The sequence below is a fragment of the Entelurus aequoreus genome, linkage group LG18 (assembly GCF_033978785.1).
Source record: "Entelurus aequoreus isolate RoL-2023_Sb linkage group LG18, RoL_Eaeq_v1.1, whole genome shotgun sequence".
NCBI lineage: Eukaryota > Metazoa > Chordata > Actinopteri > Syngnathiformes > Syngnathidae > Entelurus > Entelurus aequoreus.
This window is the reverse complement of record NC_084748.1, coordinates 18,029,937-18,049,338: the sequence shown is the minus strand read 5'-3', so window position 1 is coordinate 18,049,338 and position 19,402 is coordinate 18,029,937. Positions and strand designations below refer to the sequence as shown.

The following is a 19,402-nucleotide window of genomic DNA, read 5'->3' as shown; positions in this document are numbered from 1 at the left end:
AAAGGAATGCGTTACTGTGAAAAGTAACTATTTAGTTACTTCTTCTTTTTTTTTTAAAGCTCCCATTAATGCCCTTTTAGCCTTCATTTCAGTACTGTTATTGCACTGGAGAATAATACAATCTGTTGATCAACTTGACATGCATTTGCATCGCTGAACTCTGCTAAGCAATGTGGTCTACATACAACACACAAAGACAAAGATATGTTTCAAAGGGCTAATTTGTTTCAGGCCAGGATAAATTGACAAAACTATTTTAAATAGCTGCAACATAACATACATAAGTAACAAACAGCATAATAATAACATAGCTGTAAACCAAGGAAGTACTTTAACTTTACATACACAAAGCCTAACCAGGCGTTTTTCTCTCTCAAGCAATTCTGGAATAAAATCATGTCTGAAGCCCAGAACACTCTACACATTTCCACAGTTTTAGTTTAGAGATAAGGAAAGATTGGCCTGGCCCACTAGGATCCCTCTTTCTGTTTGTGAACTTTATAGTCTATACATTTAGAGTGATGTGATAATCAAACACTCTGGAAGTCTAGAATGAAAGAGCAACAGTATATGAGAGAATTGACAGAGTGTGTGTACATTCAGTGCGCAGTGCCTCGTTAAAATCCAGCCATTAGTTTTTGCTTACAATTTCGTTGTACAATGTACAATGACAATAAAGATATATTATATTGTATTCTATTCTTAGGAGGTGAAGTGTGTGTCTCTTTACTAGCTTCGTCGATGCATGTTGCTTTTATAGCTGTTTCAGCAGATTTGAATTGCTGCTTTGGGCAGTAGATGGGATCTTTGATCCAAGACGCAACTTACATTTAACTAAAATGTTCTTTTCTTTGTGCACGACAAAAGAAAAGTAATGATAATATCTCCATGTTAAGAAACTCGACTGCAGCTCCGCCATGATCAGACACGCCCCCTTCCCCTCCCCACACCAAGACACACACACAGCGCACCTCTTCCTTGTGACACAAGAGATTCAGAAGGACGACACCGTAGCGCTCCAATAAAACACACTCAGATCTTCTGTTTCTAGCCGATACTACATAAAAAATTACGTAAAATAACGCAGTAACGCATCATGTAGTAACGGTAATTGAGTTACTGAATATAAAAAATAACGTGTTAGATTACTAGTTACCGCCGAAACTAACGGCGTTACAAAGTAACGCGTTAGTCCCAACACTGTTTATTAGAATTGTAATATTTGATAGTATATTGATTAACTCCTGATGGTAGATTTCAGCTGCTTCTTATATGGTGAAGTTTTAGTGGGTGACAAGCGGGATTTTTAATGCAGAAGAACTGAAGCCATGACCATGAAGAGTTTATTCAAAAATAAAATAAAAAAAATCAGGTGACTAAATATGGTCCATTCTACAAAAAAAAAAACATTTACATAAAAGACAGCAAATTTTCATTTGCAATATCTGTCTGCTTTCATTTTGCTCCTCCTGTAATGAAAACAATGAGATATCACTGGCAAATTCTAAAATATTAACCATCATGGAGAAAAGTTCAAAGACAATAGTACTAAATTGGATATTAAAAACATATTTTTATAATAAAGTGCCTTCGTACACCACTGCCAACTACAACAATCTTACTGTTCTACAAAATGGGAGTTATCAGTGTTATATACTATACATATATTCATGTCAAATATAAAAGGCACCTGTCAAGCAAAGCCTCGTGGAACTTTCCGTCGAGCCTCGCTTTCTTCAACTTGGACGACTCGTCCTCGTTCACCCTGAGACGTCGGTCCTGGAAACTCTGAAACTTCTTCCTGTGTCACGTCACATTGAAAAAAACAAACATGACTCGACAAGACATGAACAGTTTACATAATAACCTGATTTGCAAGCCAACGATGGCTCTTCATTTTATTCTCCTTTATTTCCGGCTCGTGTTAGTTTGCGTGGTGGCTTTGTTGCTAGGCAGAATTCTCAAAAGCACAGGCACATTTTTTTAAACAATAACTATTAGCGGTGTGTATGGAGGGTCAAATGGGACAGAATGAAATAATTACATAAATGTGTCATTAATTAATTGAAATTGTAATTAAATATATGAATGTGTTATTAAATGTGTCATTAGTTGAATGTAAAATAATTAATTTTAAAAATGTATTATTTCTATATTTAATTATTTAAAAAATATTATTCATTTCATGATTTAATTAGCGTAAATTCCAGACCATTAATTGCAACATTTTTCCTACACTTTGAACACTGCGGCTCATAAAACACACAAAAAGACACTTAAATTGTGTGCTATTGTTTGTGCTATGGCGCCATCTTTTGGACAAGTTTGCTCACTGCAGATGCTGCTGGGTTAACGCTACAGTATTTCCTGCTGTTTAAAACTTTAAAGTAGAAGTGCCATTCTGTCTTCTAATCATCCATAGCGTTTCTACTCGTATGGATTCTTCATTCATCACTCAAGCAACGTATGTAAGTTTAACAATATAACTAAAGCTGTTTATACTTCCTAAACGGTCCCATATGTGATGTCTGTAGGAATGTTTTCATGCATATTTGTACACGATATCGTAATGTAATCAAGCTAGCATCGTTAGCATTAGCTAATATGCTAACACCTTTACGAGTGTCTGTGTTAGTATTGTTAACTTACAATGGCATTCTTTTGGTGTTCTTTCAGTTTCACAAATTCCTCAGTAAATTCACCAAAATGTCACATGGGACCTACTGAGACTGTTTAGCTGATTGGAGAGCTAACTTCCGCAGCTAGTGGGTCCATGACGATAACTTCTGTTTTTTGGAAACAATTAAGGTATGTAAATGAACATTTACAGAATCTTTCTGTGTAAATAACTCATTTCTGAACATATATTCTGCGGCTTATAGTCTGGTGCGGCTAATATATGGAACCGTTTTTTTCCTAAAATTTAGTGGTAATTATTCAAGTATTTATTCAAATGTTTAATTCATGAACCGGTGCGGCAGCTTAATCTATTTTATCTGTCAAACTCAGTGGGCGGGTCTTAACACCTGATTGGTTGAATGTTAAAGAGCACTAGTGGTCGATATGCCGGTCTGAAAGTGCGGATATAACAAAAATGAATGGAGCGCTGACACAGTTTCATGCAAAAAATAGTTAAATCGAGAAAGAATTAAAACAAAATAAATTAATTAAGTAGTGAAAACATTAAATAGATTTAATTTTACATTAAATACATTGACACATTTAAGCATTTATCTAAAGATCTATTTATTTTTTTCATTCTGTCCCATTTGATCCTCCACAAGTATGAAGCATGTTTAAAAAAATAAACTATTGGTTTTCCCTGACTCTGTTTTTATTTCAGTATACAAAGCATACTAAAAGCATTGCACCCGTTGTCCACATACATTGAGGAAATCTTCAGTAAATCGGTCAAAAATGATATAAAATACAACTGCCATGTCCACATTTACTTGCTCATTAAAGTTTACATACCATATCATATATTGCAATAATTAGTTTGATTCAGAATCCAACTGTTGTAAAATGTTCATGCTTAATAATTAGAGATGTCCGATAATAGTTTTTTTGCCGATATCCGATATTGTCCAACTCTTAATTACTGATTCCGATATCAACCGATACCGATATATACAGTCGTGGAATTAACACATTATTATGCCTAATTTTGTTGTGATGCCCCGCTGGATGCATTAAACAATGTAACAAGGTTTTCCAAAATAAATCAACTCAAGTTATGGAAAAAAATGCCAACATGGCACTGCCATATTTATTATTGAAGTCACAAAGTGCTTTTTTTTTTTTAACATGCCTCAAAACAGCAGCTTGGAATTTGGGACATGCTCTCCCTGAGAGAGCATGAGGAGGTTGAGGTGGGCGGTGTTGAGGTGGGGGTAGGGGGTGGCGGGGGGTGTATATTGTAGTGTCCCGGAAGAGTTAGTGCTGCAAGGGGTTCTGGGTATTTGTTCTGTTGTGTTTATGTTGTGTTACGGATGTTCTCCCGAAATGTGTTTGTCATTCTTGTTTGGTGTGGGTTCACAGTGTGGCGCATATTTGTAACAGTGTTAAAGTTGTTTATAAGGCCACCCTCAGTGTGACCTGTATGGCTGTTGACCAAGTATGCATTGCATTCACTTGTGTGTGTGAAAAGCCGTAGATATTATGTGATTGGGCCGGTTTATTGGCGCTCTGTACTTCCTATACCACTCCGTACAGCGGCGTTTTAAAAAGTCATAAATTTCACTTTTTGAAACCGATACCGATAATTTCCGATATCATATTTTAAAGCATTTATCGGCCGATAATATGGCCAGTCCAATATTATCGGACATCCCTATTAATAATTATATGTTGCGTTTTGATTTACCTGACATTGTTAATGTTTTTTCATCTTTACAATATCTATTCATGTGCTCATGTTGTCCTCCTTTACAATATGTGTGTCTTTCCCCGACACGAGGACCGCATTCTCCTATAAAGACCCGTAATGTGAAGGAAACGAGGCGTGCATAAAACGCAAGTGAAGCTCCGTCATCCAGACTGATGAGCGGACGCTTTGAGGGCGTGATGGCGTGTCCGCTGATGCAGTTTTGGTGTCATCGATGCGTGTAGTGGGTGTGTGCTGACAGGATGCCGACATAATGGGAAGGAAATCAGCTTCTCCAAGGACAGACACACAACAGTGCAAGTTAAAAGTATTTCATACACTGTCGCTCTCATCCGTCCCCATCAGAAAGCAGCTCACACGCAAAATGGAGATCATAAGTTCATAGTATTAAAGATTTTTTTATAGCAGAAAGGTATGCAGGAAGGAAAGTACGTACACGTAATTGACCTCACAGGACTTGACGTTGCCTCGGTCCTCGTCGGCGATGTCGTCTTTACGCTTGACCTCCTGCTCCGCACACGACCTGATCTGCTCGCCATTCAGCACACAAACAGAGAAGTTGAATACAGACACCTGGCGGCTAGGTCACAAAGCCATGTATACTGCATCTAGAGAGAGGCGGTGTGCAATCAAAAGATTAAAATGTGGTTGTTTTTTTTTGTTGGTCACCTTCAGCATTTCGCCGTCGCCCGCTGTCTTGCTCTTGGCCTCGATGTCGCCGCTCTCGCTGTAGGAGATGAAGCAGCTGTTGGAGGCCATGAGCGCCATCTTGCTCTGCAAACACAGGAAGAAACTGCAGGTTAGCAGAACATTTGAAGTTGTTGGATACTTTTGCTGTCCTGAGTTCTAAAACGAGCAACGTGCTTACTTTAAAGTGCATCTGTTATGCAAAAAAAAAAGGATGAGCCAGATGGTATATAAATGATAATAGAAGCATTTCCAAACGGGTTGGCTGCTGGCGCACCTGGTAACATATTGCGTCATTTCCAGTTGAATTATTTTTGCTCTGTGTAACTTTTGTTTTTCTTTAGTGAATAAGCTAACCTAGCACTTTAGCTCACATGGCTATGCTAGTGTTGCAAAGATCCTGTCCTACTCCATAAAGGGGAACTGCATTTATTTTTTTTAAATTTTGACCATCATTCCCAATCCCTAGGTAAGACAACACAAATGTTTTTCTTTTTTATGCATTCTAACTCGGAAATAAGCGTAAATATAAGGCAGCTAACAATGGAGTCAACAAGATGTCCTCTATTACGCCCATGAAACAGTAAAAATATCCAAAAAGCCCCAACAATCGTCCTATGTCGAGATTTATGTCATAATATGTATATTTGCTTTGCTTGAGCTTTTTTTTCCTGGTCTCTAACTAACCCCCCACCCTCCTGGCCTGTGCAATATGGCAATATCGAATTAAGATTTCCCCCTACATTTTAAAGAGACCAATGAATACAAATGACAGATGTAATTCAAACAAACTTTGCTTTTAATTGATCAAAAACTAGTAGTTTGCAATGCATCTTACTTTTAGCAAAATTCTAATTGTATAATGTTGTTCTTTTTAAACCAGATATAAATAACTAAATTAAAATCTTCCTCTCATAGGCAATACTTATTCTTGAATATAATATGTATCTAAACAAAAATGCATGCAAATAAATAATAATCTTCAACATTGAGATTAATAAAGTGCAAACTTAATATTTCTGTCTTGAAAAAAATACTTCTGTATATAAAAATGTAGCACTTAACATTGCATGTAAATAAATAAACTCCAATAAATCAATAAAGATACCAATAATCATTAAATAGTAATAAAAATCTATCAGATCAATAAATTGCAAATTTAAAACGTATGTTTTGAATAAAATACTACTGTAAATAAAAATGTAGTATTTCGTGAGTTCAATCCCGGCCTCGGGATCTTTCTGTGTGGAGTTTGCATGTTCTCCCCGTGACTGCGTGGGTTCCCTCCGGGTACTCCGGCTTCCTCCCACCTCCAAAAAACATGCACCTGGGGATAGGCTGATTGGCATCACTACAAATTGGCCTTTGTGTGTGAATGTGAGTGTGAATGTTGTCTGTCTATCTGTGTTGGCCCTGCGATGAGATGGCGACTTGTCCAGGGTGTACCCCGCCTTCCGCCCGATTGTAGCTGAGATAGGCTCCAGCGCCCCCGCGACCCCGAAGGGAATAAGCGGTAGAAAATGGATGGATGGATATTCATAATCAAGTAAACATTGAGATGACTCAATATTTTTAGTAATGGATAAACGCAGGCATGACCATGGAGTATCCTGGGCTTCTTGTAAGTGTGTATTGATGTTAAAGACAATGTACACTTCATTGCACATGTAATATAAAACCATATTGATGATTAAATGCCTTATAATTCCACGAGAGTTTTGCAGCAGCACACGTGCGTACGAACTGTCTGTTTTGGAAGTGCACAGCGACTGCTTTAGTGATCGCTGGGCATTGTTCTTCTTTCTCATCCTACTGTACATAGTAGTACCTTCTGTAAATGATATCGCCACAGTAAGCTGCTTCTTAGGAATTACTTTGTTTTGCTGCTGCCTTTTTAAAACAAACTTTGCAGCGTGCAGTCACTCGTTCCACGCCTGCTGCCGCAAATGTAAAGCACTGACAACACTTTTCTTTTCTTTGGACTAGAGATGTCCGATAATGGCTTTTTTGCCGATATCCGATATTGTCCAACTCTTAATTACCGATTCTGATATCAACCGATACCGATATATACAGTCGTGGAATTAACACATTATTATGCCTAATTTTGTTGTGATGCCCCGCTGGATGCATTAAACAAAGTAACTTTACCATGAATTGAGGTGGGCGGGGTTTGGTGGTAGCGGGGGTGTATATTGTAGCGTCCCGGAAGAGTTAGTGCTGCAAGGGGTTCTGGGTATTTGTTCTGTTGTGTTTATGTTGTGTTACGGTGCGGATGTTCTCCTGAAATGTGTTTGTCATTCTTGTTTGGTCCAGTGTGGCGCATATTTGTAACAGTGTTAAAGTTGTTTATGCGTCCACCCTCAGTGTGACCTGTATGGTTGTTGATTCACTTATGTGTGTGTGTATAAGCCGCATATGTGCTCTTTATGTGCTCGACGCCTCAATCATTGGTATGTTTTCATCTACAAAACCATTCTGGGTATCACTCCATCTTATCTGTCTTGTCTTTTAACAAAGAAACAAGGAAGTCACAATCTTCGTTCAATGAATGTTCTGCAATTTGTCGTCCCCAAAGTAAGAACTGAACTGGGCAAGAAAGCATTTAGGTTTTCAGCAGCGAAGGCTTGGAATAACCTACAATCGAGTATTAAACTTCAAACCCTTGTTACGTTGAATGAGTTTAAAGCTTCTGTGAAAGGACTGCAGTCTACCTTGTCTGTATGCACATGTGTTATGTGAGCAAGTTTTAATGTCGTAAATGTGATGTTTTATGTATTTGTTTACTGTTTTTAATGTAACCTTGCTGCTGCCCTCTTGGCCAGGTCTCCCTTGGAAAAGAGATCTTTGATCTCAATGGGATTTTACCTGGTTAAATAAAGGCTAATAATAATAATAATATGTTATGTGACTGGGCCGGCACGCTGTTTGTATGGAGGAAAAGCGGACGTGACGACAGGTTGTAGAGGACGCTAAAGGCAGTGCCTTTAAGGCACGCCCCCAATAATGTTGTCCGGATGGAAATCGGGAGAATGGTTGGACTGGGAGATTTTCGGGAGGGGCACTGAAATTCGGGAGTCTCCCGGGAAAATCGGGAGGTTGAAACCGATACCGATAATTTCCGATATTACATTTTAAAGCATTTATCGGCCGATAATATCGGCCTAGCGTTAGCCATGTTTTGTCAGGCTTGTGGATCTCCGCTAAGGACGTAAGCGGGTGGGCAAGGGCTATGGAAGCTCATGGGGGCAAAAGCATTTTTTTTTTTTTTTTTTTAGATCATCTGCAACAAAAAACTTGAATTTATCAATAAAAACAATACATTGCGCAGGCCTGCTCGACACACAAAACAACATGTTCCCAGTAAGGCTTACAAAAAGCACTTATAACTGTCTAAACTGCAGCATACACTACTATGGGACGTCTGAGACGTATTCAGTATTTGTGGAAAATGCTACAATAATGTAAGAACTTTAAAACACGCAAAAGAAAACCAGGCTCACTTCTTGAAAAACGGGCTCCCACTGCTCTCTAGCGCCGATGGCGTCCGAGCGGCCCACCACCAAACCGTCAGAGTTGAGCCCCAGGTACTTGCCGTAGCCGGACTTCAAGGCTATCCTGCAAAGATTGTGGATCACAAATATTCAGTAAAAGCCTGCAGCTATGTTTATGGTTTTGGTTTTGTACGTTTTTGTCACCTGTTGTCAGAGAGCTTGACCGCTGTGAACTGTTCGGGAGGGTCGGGTCCTTCATCGTCTGGGAAAAACAATTAAGCCAGTACATCATTTTTGAAATATTATGCTTTGATCTCTTAGTTGCCTAGTTTTAAATATGGGCTCCACTAAACTAATACATTCAAATCACCAAAATGATTCCAGAGTGCGGCCACCGCTGCTGCTCACTGCTTCCCTCACCTCCCAGGGGGTGGAACAAGGGGGTGGGTCAAATGCAGAGGGTAATTTCACCACACCTAGTGTGTGTGTAACTATCAGTGGTACTTTAACTTTTTAACCTAACATGTTTTTTCTCTTTAAGTCCACTAGTAACTAGGTGGGGCAGTAGCCCACCAGCAATTTTGTACTACACATTACTGCCACCTACAGCATTGGAGTGGAGTAAAACTTGGGAAAAAAATTAATCAAAGAGACAAAAATATTTGTGATTGTTGAGCGTCCTGAACTCTACATTTAGGGCTACAACGATTCATCAATTAAATTGATTGATTTGATTTAAAAAAAGCTTTGATTTGTATTGTGTTCTCTCTACAATTTGTTTAATGGGTAAAATATGCCAAGTTTTTGCACACATGAGAATGGTGCACCTGTTGGTGATGCAGGCTGCTCTGCGGGTAAATGGTAAATGGGTTGTACTTGTATAGCGCTTTTCTACCTTTTTTAAGGAACTCAAAGCGCTTTGACACTATTTCCACATTCACCCATTCACATTTACACATTCACACACTGATGGCGGGAGCTGCCATGCACGGCGCTAACCAGGCCCATCAGGAGCAAGGGTGAAGTGTCTTGCTCAAGGACACAACGGACGTGACTATGATGGTAGAAGGTGGGGATTGAACCAGTAACCCTCAAATTGCTGGCACGGCCACTCTCCCAACTTCGCCACGCCGTCCCCCACCTTCTGGGTGATGTGGCCTTTGTGTGGCGGGGACAGCAGAGTGCCAAAAGAGATGGTTCAAAGAAGAAAGGAGAAGTGAGATAGAGCGCAGAGGACCCAAAGAAGGCGAGAGCGGTTTAGTGATCATTTAAAAGTGAAAAAGACAGACGTCGTGGTGGAATGTTTGCACTGTCAAACACAGCTGGCATTTCACAATAAAACTGACAAATGTGATGATAGAGGCACATTGCCAAAAAGCATCTTGCATTTTTAAGAGCGGCAAACAACCAGAAACCAGGTAAAAGTACAGTGCATCTGGAAAGTATTCACAGCGTATCACTTTTTCTGCATTTTGTTATGTTACAACCATATTCAAAAATGGAATAAATTCATTGTTGTCCTTGAAATTCTACACACAATACGAAAAAGTTTTTTCATGAATTTAGCATTTAAAAAAAAACTACAAATCACATGTACTGCATTTCCGAACTATAAGGCGCACCAGCATATAAGCCGCACCCACTAAATTTTAGAAGAAAAATAAATATGTTTCCATGTTTTAGCTGCACCGGACTAAAGCTTCAGATATATACTATGTGAAATTTACACATAAAGATTTTAAATGTTTATTTATAAACCTTAATTGTTTCGAAACATTGCTTGTAACACGGTGGTAAAACGGCCGATCAAACAAAACAGAAGTCGTCGTTGTCACGCACCTACTAACTACAGAAGCTAGCTCTCCAATCAGCTAAACAGACTCAATAACTCCACGGTGACGTTTTGGTGAATTTACTGAGGATTTTTCGAAACAATACAAAAGGATGCTATCGTAAGTTAATAATACTAACACAGCCACTTGTAAACGTGTTAGCATATTAGCTAATGCTAACGACGCTAGCTTCATTACATATGATAGCACATACAAATATGCATGAAAACACCAACAGACATCACACATGGGACAGTTTAGTAAGTATGAATTGTTTAATTATATTGTAAAACTTACAAACGTTGCTTGACGTGATGACTGAAGAATCCTTTCTAGCAGACACAATATGGACGGATTTACTTCCGATTCAAGACATTAAAATAGGAAGTACATTTACAACCTGCGACACCTGTAGAGAGTAAACTCATCCAAAAGATGGCGCCATAGCACAAACAATAACACACCTTTTCAGTGTCTCTGCTTGTGTTTTATGAAAACTATTAAACACAAAACATTATGGCCGTTAGTGAAGAAAAATGAATAATTTAGCCACAGGGTAAGTAGTGTAGAATTTTGAGGACAAAAATGAACTTATTCCATTTTAGAATAAGGCTGTAACTTAACAGAATGTGGAAAAATAATGTGAATAATTTCCATCTCGAACGTTTGACTTGACAAATGTTTTATACAAACACGTGTGAGGACATGTTAGCATAATGCTAGCAAGTATTTTGTCCAAAAGTCAACCACCCTTCTAAGTAATGCCTTCTCAAATCTGTTCAATAGTTTCTCACTCAACTCATCATACTTTATCAGAGAGTCTTTTTGTTTAGTTTGGTTCTTTACCATCTACTACCTGGTTTAAGCTACATAGTTTTTTGGTTAATATAAGCAATATGTTGTGATATTTCATTAGTACAAGTGCAATTTCAATGCTATGTGAATTTATAAGAAGAGAAAATAAAGGTCATTAGAAAAATCCTTGTTTATTTCGACTATTTCCCCTAAAAGATACATTGAGGCGTGTGTTTTATTTGGTTACTCAATAATTCAAACAAATAGATAGATTACTCGAAAACTAAAATAATTGGTAGCTGCAGCCCTGACTACAATAGAGTGCAGCTAACTATGAAATTCTGCACATCTGGAAACAGTGTGACTTAAAATGCAATTTTTTAAAGGGTAACAAATCCCATATTGTTATTAGCCAATACCTGCTTTCTTGTTATTAATATTGCAAAGCCTCCTCTGGGCTCACAAAGGTCTCGTTCACTACCACCGCTAAGACATTAAGGCACTGCTTTGTGTTGCTTTTCAGCCATCATTCACTGAGCCGACCCGTATTCCTTCTTTATCATTAACTTTGCATTATTTTATTGTCGTGTTAACACTGTTTTACACTTGTAAAACTGCTAAGAAAGTAAAAATGTGACTTTGAAACATTGCCAGTGCACTTAATAAAAGGTTTTACGAGGCAGATGAACAGAGTGTTAACTCTGTGAGCGTGCGTGACCATTTGAAATATCTCATCTCTCTCCTTCTCCAAAGGCTGGCTCGTGTCCTCTTTCATCTCCCAGAAACGAGCTTATATGTCCACGCAGGGGATAAGGGGAGCCACTCGGGGAATTGGGGCTGTTTCAATCTCCGCGGAGCGCTCGCTGCTTCTGATTGAACGTGGGCAGAATTAATTGTCGGGGAGTGTGCTCCGCTATTAAAACGAAGCGCTCGCTGGGATGTGCCCCGAGGCAGTGTGGAAAAAACGGCGGATACACTCGCCGTCCTTGCCCTCAACTCAACCCCTTTCCGTCGCTCTGACGTCTGCACTTACTGCTTACCCCCGCCCCTCTCCACATGCCCCAGGTCTTAAACACAAAACTATATATTTTTAATCTCCTTCAAGTCACAGTTAAAAAAAAAACTATGGTAATAGTCAAATTTAAAATGTAGATGAGATTTAAAAAAAAAAAAAAAGGTGTTCAAAAGGTGCATGGCGTTGCAATGTAATTAGACTTTGTCCTTTCTTGTGCGGCACGATTGTCATCAAAATACACCGGGGAAACAATTTTATCATATAACCTCTACAAAGGTGCCTCTGTTTGCATCCAATAAATAAAAAGCATCCAAAAGATGTCACTTGAATTTGAAGGTTGTAGCATACTTAGGGATGCTACAACCTTACACATTTGAACCAATACGGTGCTAATTTTTAGAAAACGGTACCAATTTTCAGTGCTTTTGTGTGTGTTAATAAGTATGAATTGATGATAAAATCTCATTTTTTATTGGAACATTTAAAAATTAACCGAATATGATAACTTATGTAACTTGTTTTATTATTAAATTTCTAAGTCAATTTCTTTGTTAGCGTTAAAAATTGTGCGTGAGTTTATCAAGATTGTTCAATCATTTTAATTTAAATTGGTAATTATTACTAACAGTCAGAAGTTTTACTGTGGTTATCATTAATACCGTTTATCGCTACATTCCGAGTTAGAGCCGACCGAGTCAGCAACTGGACCTGACATAACGCGTACTGTAACATGGCACTGTTTGATTTTAAGTGATTTGGTAGGACCGGCGGGATTCAGTCGGTGCCAAAAAAGTACCGGATTCGGTGCCCATCCCTAATGACATTGCACACTCGTTAGATTTAAAGTACTTATTTTCATCTTCTAACTGGAAGTAGTTTATTGATGAAAACACCGGCTTAGTGAACACATCTTTTGTTCAGCATGTTGTCAACATTTCTTTCGCCTTATGGTGTGCCGGGCTATTTTATGGCCACTATTAAAGCTATCACCAAAGCGCAATTTTGCAATATTCTGTATCTAGCAGCACTCTTAGGCTCGTTATTAACAACAGCAAAGCTACTTCCTGTTTACATTTGTGTGGTTAATCAGAGAAGAGACTGATCCCACGTGTTTTTTACTGACCATTGTGTGGCGCGCCCACAGTGAAGAGACCAGTGTCCAAGGCGTGGATGTACGAGTTGTTGTGCATCTCTATGGCGACCATACCGTTGATATCGCCAAAATGCCGGACGGCCCACCAACCACCTGGTGAAACGAAAAATAATCTGCATTAAAAACAAAACTGGATACTTTCTTAATTTCCCATCGGGGATTATTCAAGTATTTCTGATTATGATTATGAAAGTAATGCATTAATAGGGATGGAGTGCACATACCAACAACATCAGGTTTGGCTTCATCATCTTCTCCTTTTCTCTTCCTGTCTTTGTGCTTCTTCTTTTTCCTGTTAATGGTACGACGGAAAAAGAGTGAGGACTTACACATTTAAAGATAGAGTTCACAACATCTTATTGATAATTGTATGTATGTATTGAATACCATACAAAATACCACAAATAACAGCAGTTGAAGGTTTTGCTTGGGCGGGCTGTTTGCGACCGTTATGCGCTAACTTTCTATTGTGTTTCAAGCATTGTATCCCACCCTCTTACAGTGTTCAGCACGTAATGACATAGCTATTGGTGCATTCCATTTGTAGTGGGAAGTCGGAATTTCAACTGGATCGCCTCTCGAGGTCGGATTTCCATCTAGGAAAGAGGGAGCATTCTCACCAACCTTGAGTTGGCTTCAAAGATGGCGGCTCTGCTGAATGTAAACATTATGAGCTTCAATGATATCCATTATTAGCACTTTTGATTAGTTTTTGTTGCACTAAATCAGCCATATACGATGTATTGTTGCACGTTTATATATGGTAATGTTACAGTAGGGCTGGGCGATATACCGATTATACTCGATATATCACGGGTTTGTCGCTGTGCGATATAGAAAGTGATTATATCGTGATATTCGAGTATATGTTTTCACGCAGTTGCTTTTAGCTGTGGGCATTACACTACAGGCTCTTCTCACTCTTTCTTGTCTCTCCTTCTCACAGAGACATAAAACAAGTGCACCTTCTTACATACGTCACATACTGTCATGTCATACAGCCCTCTCTGAGCAGAGAGGTAGCAGCATGGGTAACATTAGCTGTGATCCTAGCGGAGTGGTGCGAGTGGTAATACGAGAGAAAGAAGGTGCGAATCTGGTAACAAATGAAGGAAGAATTAATTCCTAAGAAAAACAGCACAGGGTCCATCGTCTGGCGGTGGTTTGGCTTCAAGCGGGAAGATGTCAAACAAGTAAAAAGCGTTGCTACAAAAAGTAGCACCTACTGCTAATGTGTAGCATCATTTGAAAAGTAACCCGCTAGAGAATGAAGAGTGCTTGAAACTCCGCATGTCAACATCTCCGTTCGGTGCCACACCCACAAAATGCCGAAGCAACCATTTCCACATCAACGCCGTATGAAAAAAATAGTCAACAACAGAAGGAGATAACGTCCGCAGTAACCTACCACATAGCAAAGGACATACACTATTTGATTTCCTATTATGCAGCTCATTTTTATTTGACACTTATTGAAATATCTTGTGTGACATCATGCACAAAAGTGCACTTTATTTGTTTTAAACTGTTGTAGTTGCGTTCTGTACAAAAAGTGCACTTTAATTTAGTGTTGTTTTGATACGTCATCTTGGTGACATCATGCACAAAAGTGCACTAATAGCTTGTTTTAAAATGTCTCTGACAATCTTGCACTTTCTGTTTTGAAATGACATGAATGTTTGTGCCACTGCTTAATAACTGTTTAATAAATACAGTTTGGTAAATTGACTTAGTTGTGGTTTCTCTCTCTGCATGAAAGTTTAAAATGAACATATATTAATGCAGTATGAACAATAATGTTTTAATGTAGACACATAGAATCATCATACTGCTGTGATTATATGCATCAAGTGTTCATTCAAGGCTAAGGCAAAATATCGAGATATACATCGTGTATCGTGACATGGCTTAAAAATATTGAGATATTAATAGAAGGCCATATTGCCCAGCCCTATGTTACTGTAGTGAAAACTTAATTTTTTTCATGTGGCATATACATTCTACATCGCTAGCAATAGCGTCCGTTTCCTCTTCATCCACCGTGTTTGCAGGTTGCAAAAAGAGTGCATATTTTCAGACAAGGCAAGCGCAAACATAGCTTTAGTGAATGTGGCCATCTTAATTTCCATCCTCGAAACTGGAACACTGACAATACAGTGAGTCACTCTGTGACGTCATTCTAAGGTTCAACTTCCGAAGTAAATAGAACACACCATACGCGTAACACTTGCATTAGCTTTTTGTGTTGCGAACTAATGATAGCAATTTGGAGAGCTAACGTAAGCTATCATTGAATGTACTGTAAATTCTATCGTAACAAGACTGCAAAGTGTTGGTTGCTTCCCTGGGACTACTTTTGTGTACGTGCACGTGTTCCATGTACAGCCTGAACACCAAACACATTCCTCGCAAATGTATTCAGTATAATTGGATTATAATTGGATAATTCAATATAAATGTTGGCATTTAAAAAAATATCTTCTGTTGAACACCAATGGTAAAATAATATAGCCAGTGGTGAAAAATGTAACTGTGAGCAAGTTGCAAACGGTTCCCTTTAAATATAAAGTATTTGTATTTTTGGTTTTGATTGTTTTGTCAGTATTTCTGAAATTTAATCATGCTTTAACTTCCGAAATGAAACACGTTTGTCCGAAAATGCACAAAGTAATGTGCTTACCGATGTTATATTAAAATGTACTTGTTAAACATTAAACTGTACATATCTATCTGTTGGCCCTCCGATGAGGTGGCGACTTGTCCAGGGAGTACCCCGCCTTCCGCGCGTTTGCAGCTGAGCACCCCCCGTGACCCCGCAAGGGACAAGCGGAAGGAAATGGATGTATGGATGGTCAGTTTGGATTTAGGAGTACCCTTAATTACGCCGTAGTTCATACAATAGTGCATTTTCAATAAATTAACAATGACCCGGTTAAGACTGCAGTTGCCCTTACATTTATTAAATGTTAACGTTTTATATATATAAAAAAAGAGCAGTGTTTATGTACACCGTTCGATATTTAGCATTAGCTTTAACGCAGCTTGAAAAAACTAGTTTACGAGTCACAGAAATAATTCTACCTTACACTAATTTATTAACCTCCTTAGGCAACACACTCACCCTTTATTTAAACCTTTTAGAACCAGTTTGGTGGATTTTACACTGGAATATTCCGCCATTGAGCAACTAGAAATACTTGAGTTAGCGCAGCGTCGTACCGGAAGCGGAAACGAGTTTTAAAAAAAAGAAAAAAGTAAACACTACGGTGGCCGCAGAGGGGCATACATTGTTCGACGTCGATATTTTTTAAATTTAAAAACATGTACTTATTTTGACTTACTGTAAAATAATTTTGCTTTCAAAAGGCAAACAGTACGAAATGTGAAATTAATGTTCCCCTAAAAGTGCCCATACATTGATTGATTAATTTATTGAAACTTTTATTAGTTGATTGCACAGTTGCTGACGATGGATTCTGATGCTTCATCTATGTTGCTGCTTCTTGATCTTAGCGCCGCTTTCGATACTGTTGATCATAATATTTTATTAGAGCGTATCAAAACGCGTATTGGGATGTCAGACTTAGCCTTGTCTTGGTTTAACTCTTATCTTACTGACAGGATGCAGTGTGTCTCCCATAACAATGTGACCTCGGACTATGTTAAGGTAACGTGCGGAGTTCCCCAGGGTTCAGTTCTTGGCCCTGCACTCTTTAGTATTTACATGCTGCCGCTAGGTGACATTATACGCAAATACGGTGTTAGCTTTCACTGTTATGCTGATGACACCCAACTCTACATGCCCCTAAAGCTGACCAACACGCCGGATTGTAGTCAGCTGGAGGCGTGTCTTAATGAAATTAAACAATGGATGTCCGCTAACTTTTTGCAACTCAACGCTAAGAAAACGGAAATGCTGATTATCGGTCCTGCTCAACACCAACATCTATTTAATAATACCACCTTAACATTTGACAACCAAACAATTAAACAAGGCGACTCGGTAAAGAATCTGGGTATTATCTTCGACCCAACTCTCTCGTTTGAGTCACACATTAAGAGTGTTACTAAAACGGCCTTCTTTCATCTCCGTAATATCGCTAAAATTCGTTCCATTTTGTCCACAAGCGATGCTGAGATCATTATCCATGCGTTCGTTACATCTCGTCTCGATTACTGTAACGTATTATTTTCGGGCCTCCCTATGTCTAGCATTAAAAGATTACAGATGGTACAAAATGCGGCTGCTAGACTTTTGACAAAAACAAGAAAGTTTGATCATATTACGCCTATACTGGCTCACTTGCACTGGCTTCCTGTGCACCTAAGATGCGACTTTAAGGTTTTACTACTTACGTATAAAATACTACACGGTCAAGCTCCTGCCTATCTTGACGATTGTATTGTACCATATGTCCCGGCAAGAAATCCGCGTTCAAAGAACTCCGGCTTATTAGTGATTCCCAGAGCCCAAAAAAAGTCTGCGGGCTATAGAGCGTTTTCTATTCGGGCTCCAATACTATGGAATGCCCTCCCGGTAAAAGTTAGAGATGCTACCTCAGTAGAAACATTTAAGTCTCATCTTAAAACTCATTTGTATACTCTAGCCTTTAAATAGACTCCCTTTTTAGACCAGTTGATCTGCCGTTTCTTTTCTTTTCTTTTCTACTCTGCTCCGGGGTGGACCGCTAGCCTGTCCATCAGATGGGGACATCTCTACGCTGCTGACCCGTCTCCACTCGGGATGGTTCCCGCTGGCCCCACCATGGACTGGACTTTCGCTGATGTGTTGGACTTTCACAATATTATGTCAGACCCACTCGACACCGAGGATGTCGTTGTGGCTTGTACAGCCCTTTGAGACACTAGTGATTTAGGGCTATATAAATAAACATTGATTGATTGATTGATTGATACAGTACATATTCCGTACAATTGACCACTAAATGGTAACACCCGAATAAGTTTTTCAACTTGTTTAAGTCGGGGTCCACGTTAATCAATTCATGGTAAAATTAGCATCAAGTAGGGTTGTACGGTATACCGGCGGTAATAAAGTACCACGGTACTAATGAATTAAAAAAGGCACTATACTGCTTCTGAAAAATCCTAGTACTTTTATTCTATTTTTTTCCGGATCACATCGTGACATTGCTGGTAAAACGAGCAGACTGGCGCATGTTAGGCAACGCATACACACGGTGTACTTACAAGCAGACAAACAGTGGAGACATAAGAGAGACAATTGACGTATTTTGGCTTAAAAACAAACGATATAGGTGAAGCTTTTCACACTAGAGCGCTGTTCTGGAAGAGGTGTTTTAAACATGGCTAGAAAGAGCCGCATGTAGTCGATACTACAATGATTACGTAGATATTTATTTTTATCACAAACTTTGTCATTTTTTATTGTTTATAAAGTCAGGAAATACATCACTGGACACAGGACAACATTAATTATGACCAATGTATGATCCTGTAACTACTTGGTATTGGATTGATACCGGAATTTCTAGCATCACCCCAAACTTAATGTGCTATATAAATAAAGTGGATTGGATTGGATTGAAAGTATCCAAACAACAGACGAATAAGTGCTAATTACATTTGAACAGAAGGGTACATAGAACACGTTAAAACAGAAAGAAAGCAGATATCAGCAGTAAATGAACAAGTAGATTAATAGTCCGTCATTATTTTGAGAAAATAACAAAATGGGAAATGACACAATATGCTACTAAAATGTTGCAGCCAATTACGAGCCTTTGTTTTTTTACTTACGACTAAAAGATAAGTTGTCTGGTGTCTTATTTAATGCCAAAATTGTTTTTTGATTGCAATAAGAAACATATGTTTTTAGTTAAAATAAAGCCTATAATTCCATTTTGTTTGTGGTCCCCTTTATTTTAAGAAGTATCGAAACTAGAGATGTCCGATAATATCGGACTGCCGATATTATCGGCCGATAAATGCTTTACAATGTAAAATCGGAAATAATCTGTATCGGTTTAAAAATTATCGGTGAAGTGAAGTGAAGTG

At 38.7% G+C, this 19,402-nt stretch overlaps 1 protein-coding gene across 1 annotated transcript; it reads right to left on the bottom strand.

The window, feature by feature from the left end:
* Positions 1–1,331: 1,331 nt before the first annotated feature.
* On the bottom strand, positions 1,332–16,618 carry frg1 (FSHD region gene 1). The gene is made up of 9 exons (XM_062026667.1): positions 16,485–16,618; positions 13,588–13,655; positions 13,334–13,456; positions 8,773–8,830; positions 8,578–8,692; positions 5,057–5,161; positions 4,824–4,915; positions 1,691–1,801; positions 1,332–1,469 (listed from the first exon to the last, which is right to left on the bottom strand). Exons 1-9 carry the CDS (start codon positions 16,541–16,543, stop codon positions 1,433–1,435), a joined length of 768 nt encoding a protein of 255 aa, XP_061882651.1. The 5' UTR covers positions 16,544–16,618; the 3' UTR covers positions 1,332–1,432.
* Positions 16,619–19,402: the final 2,784 nt, after the last annotated feature.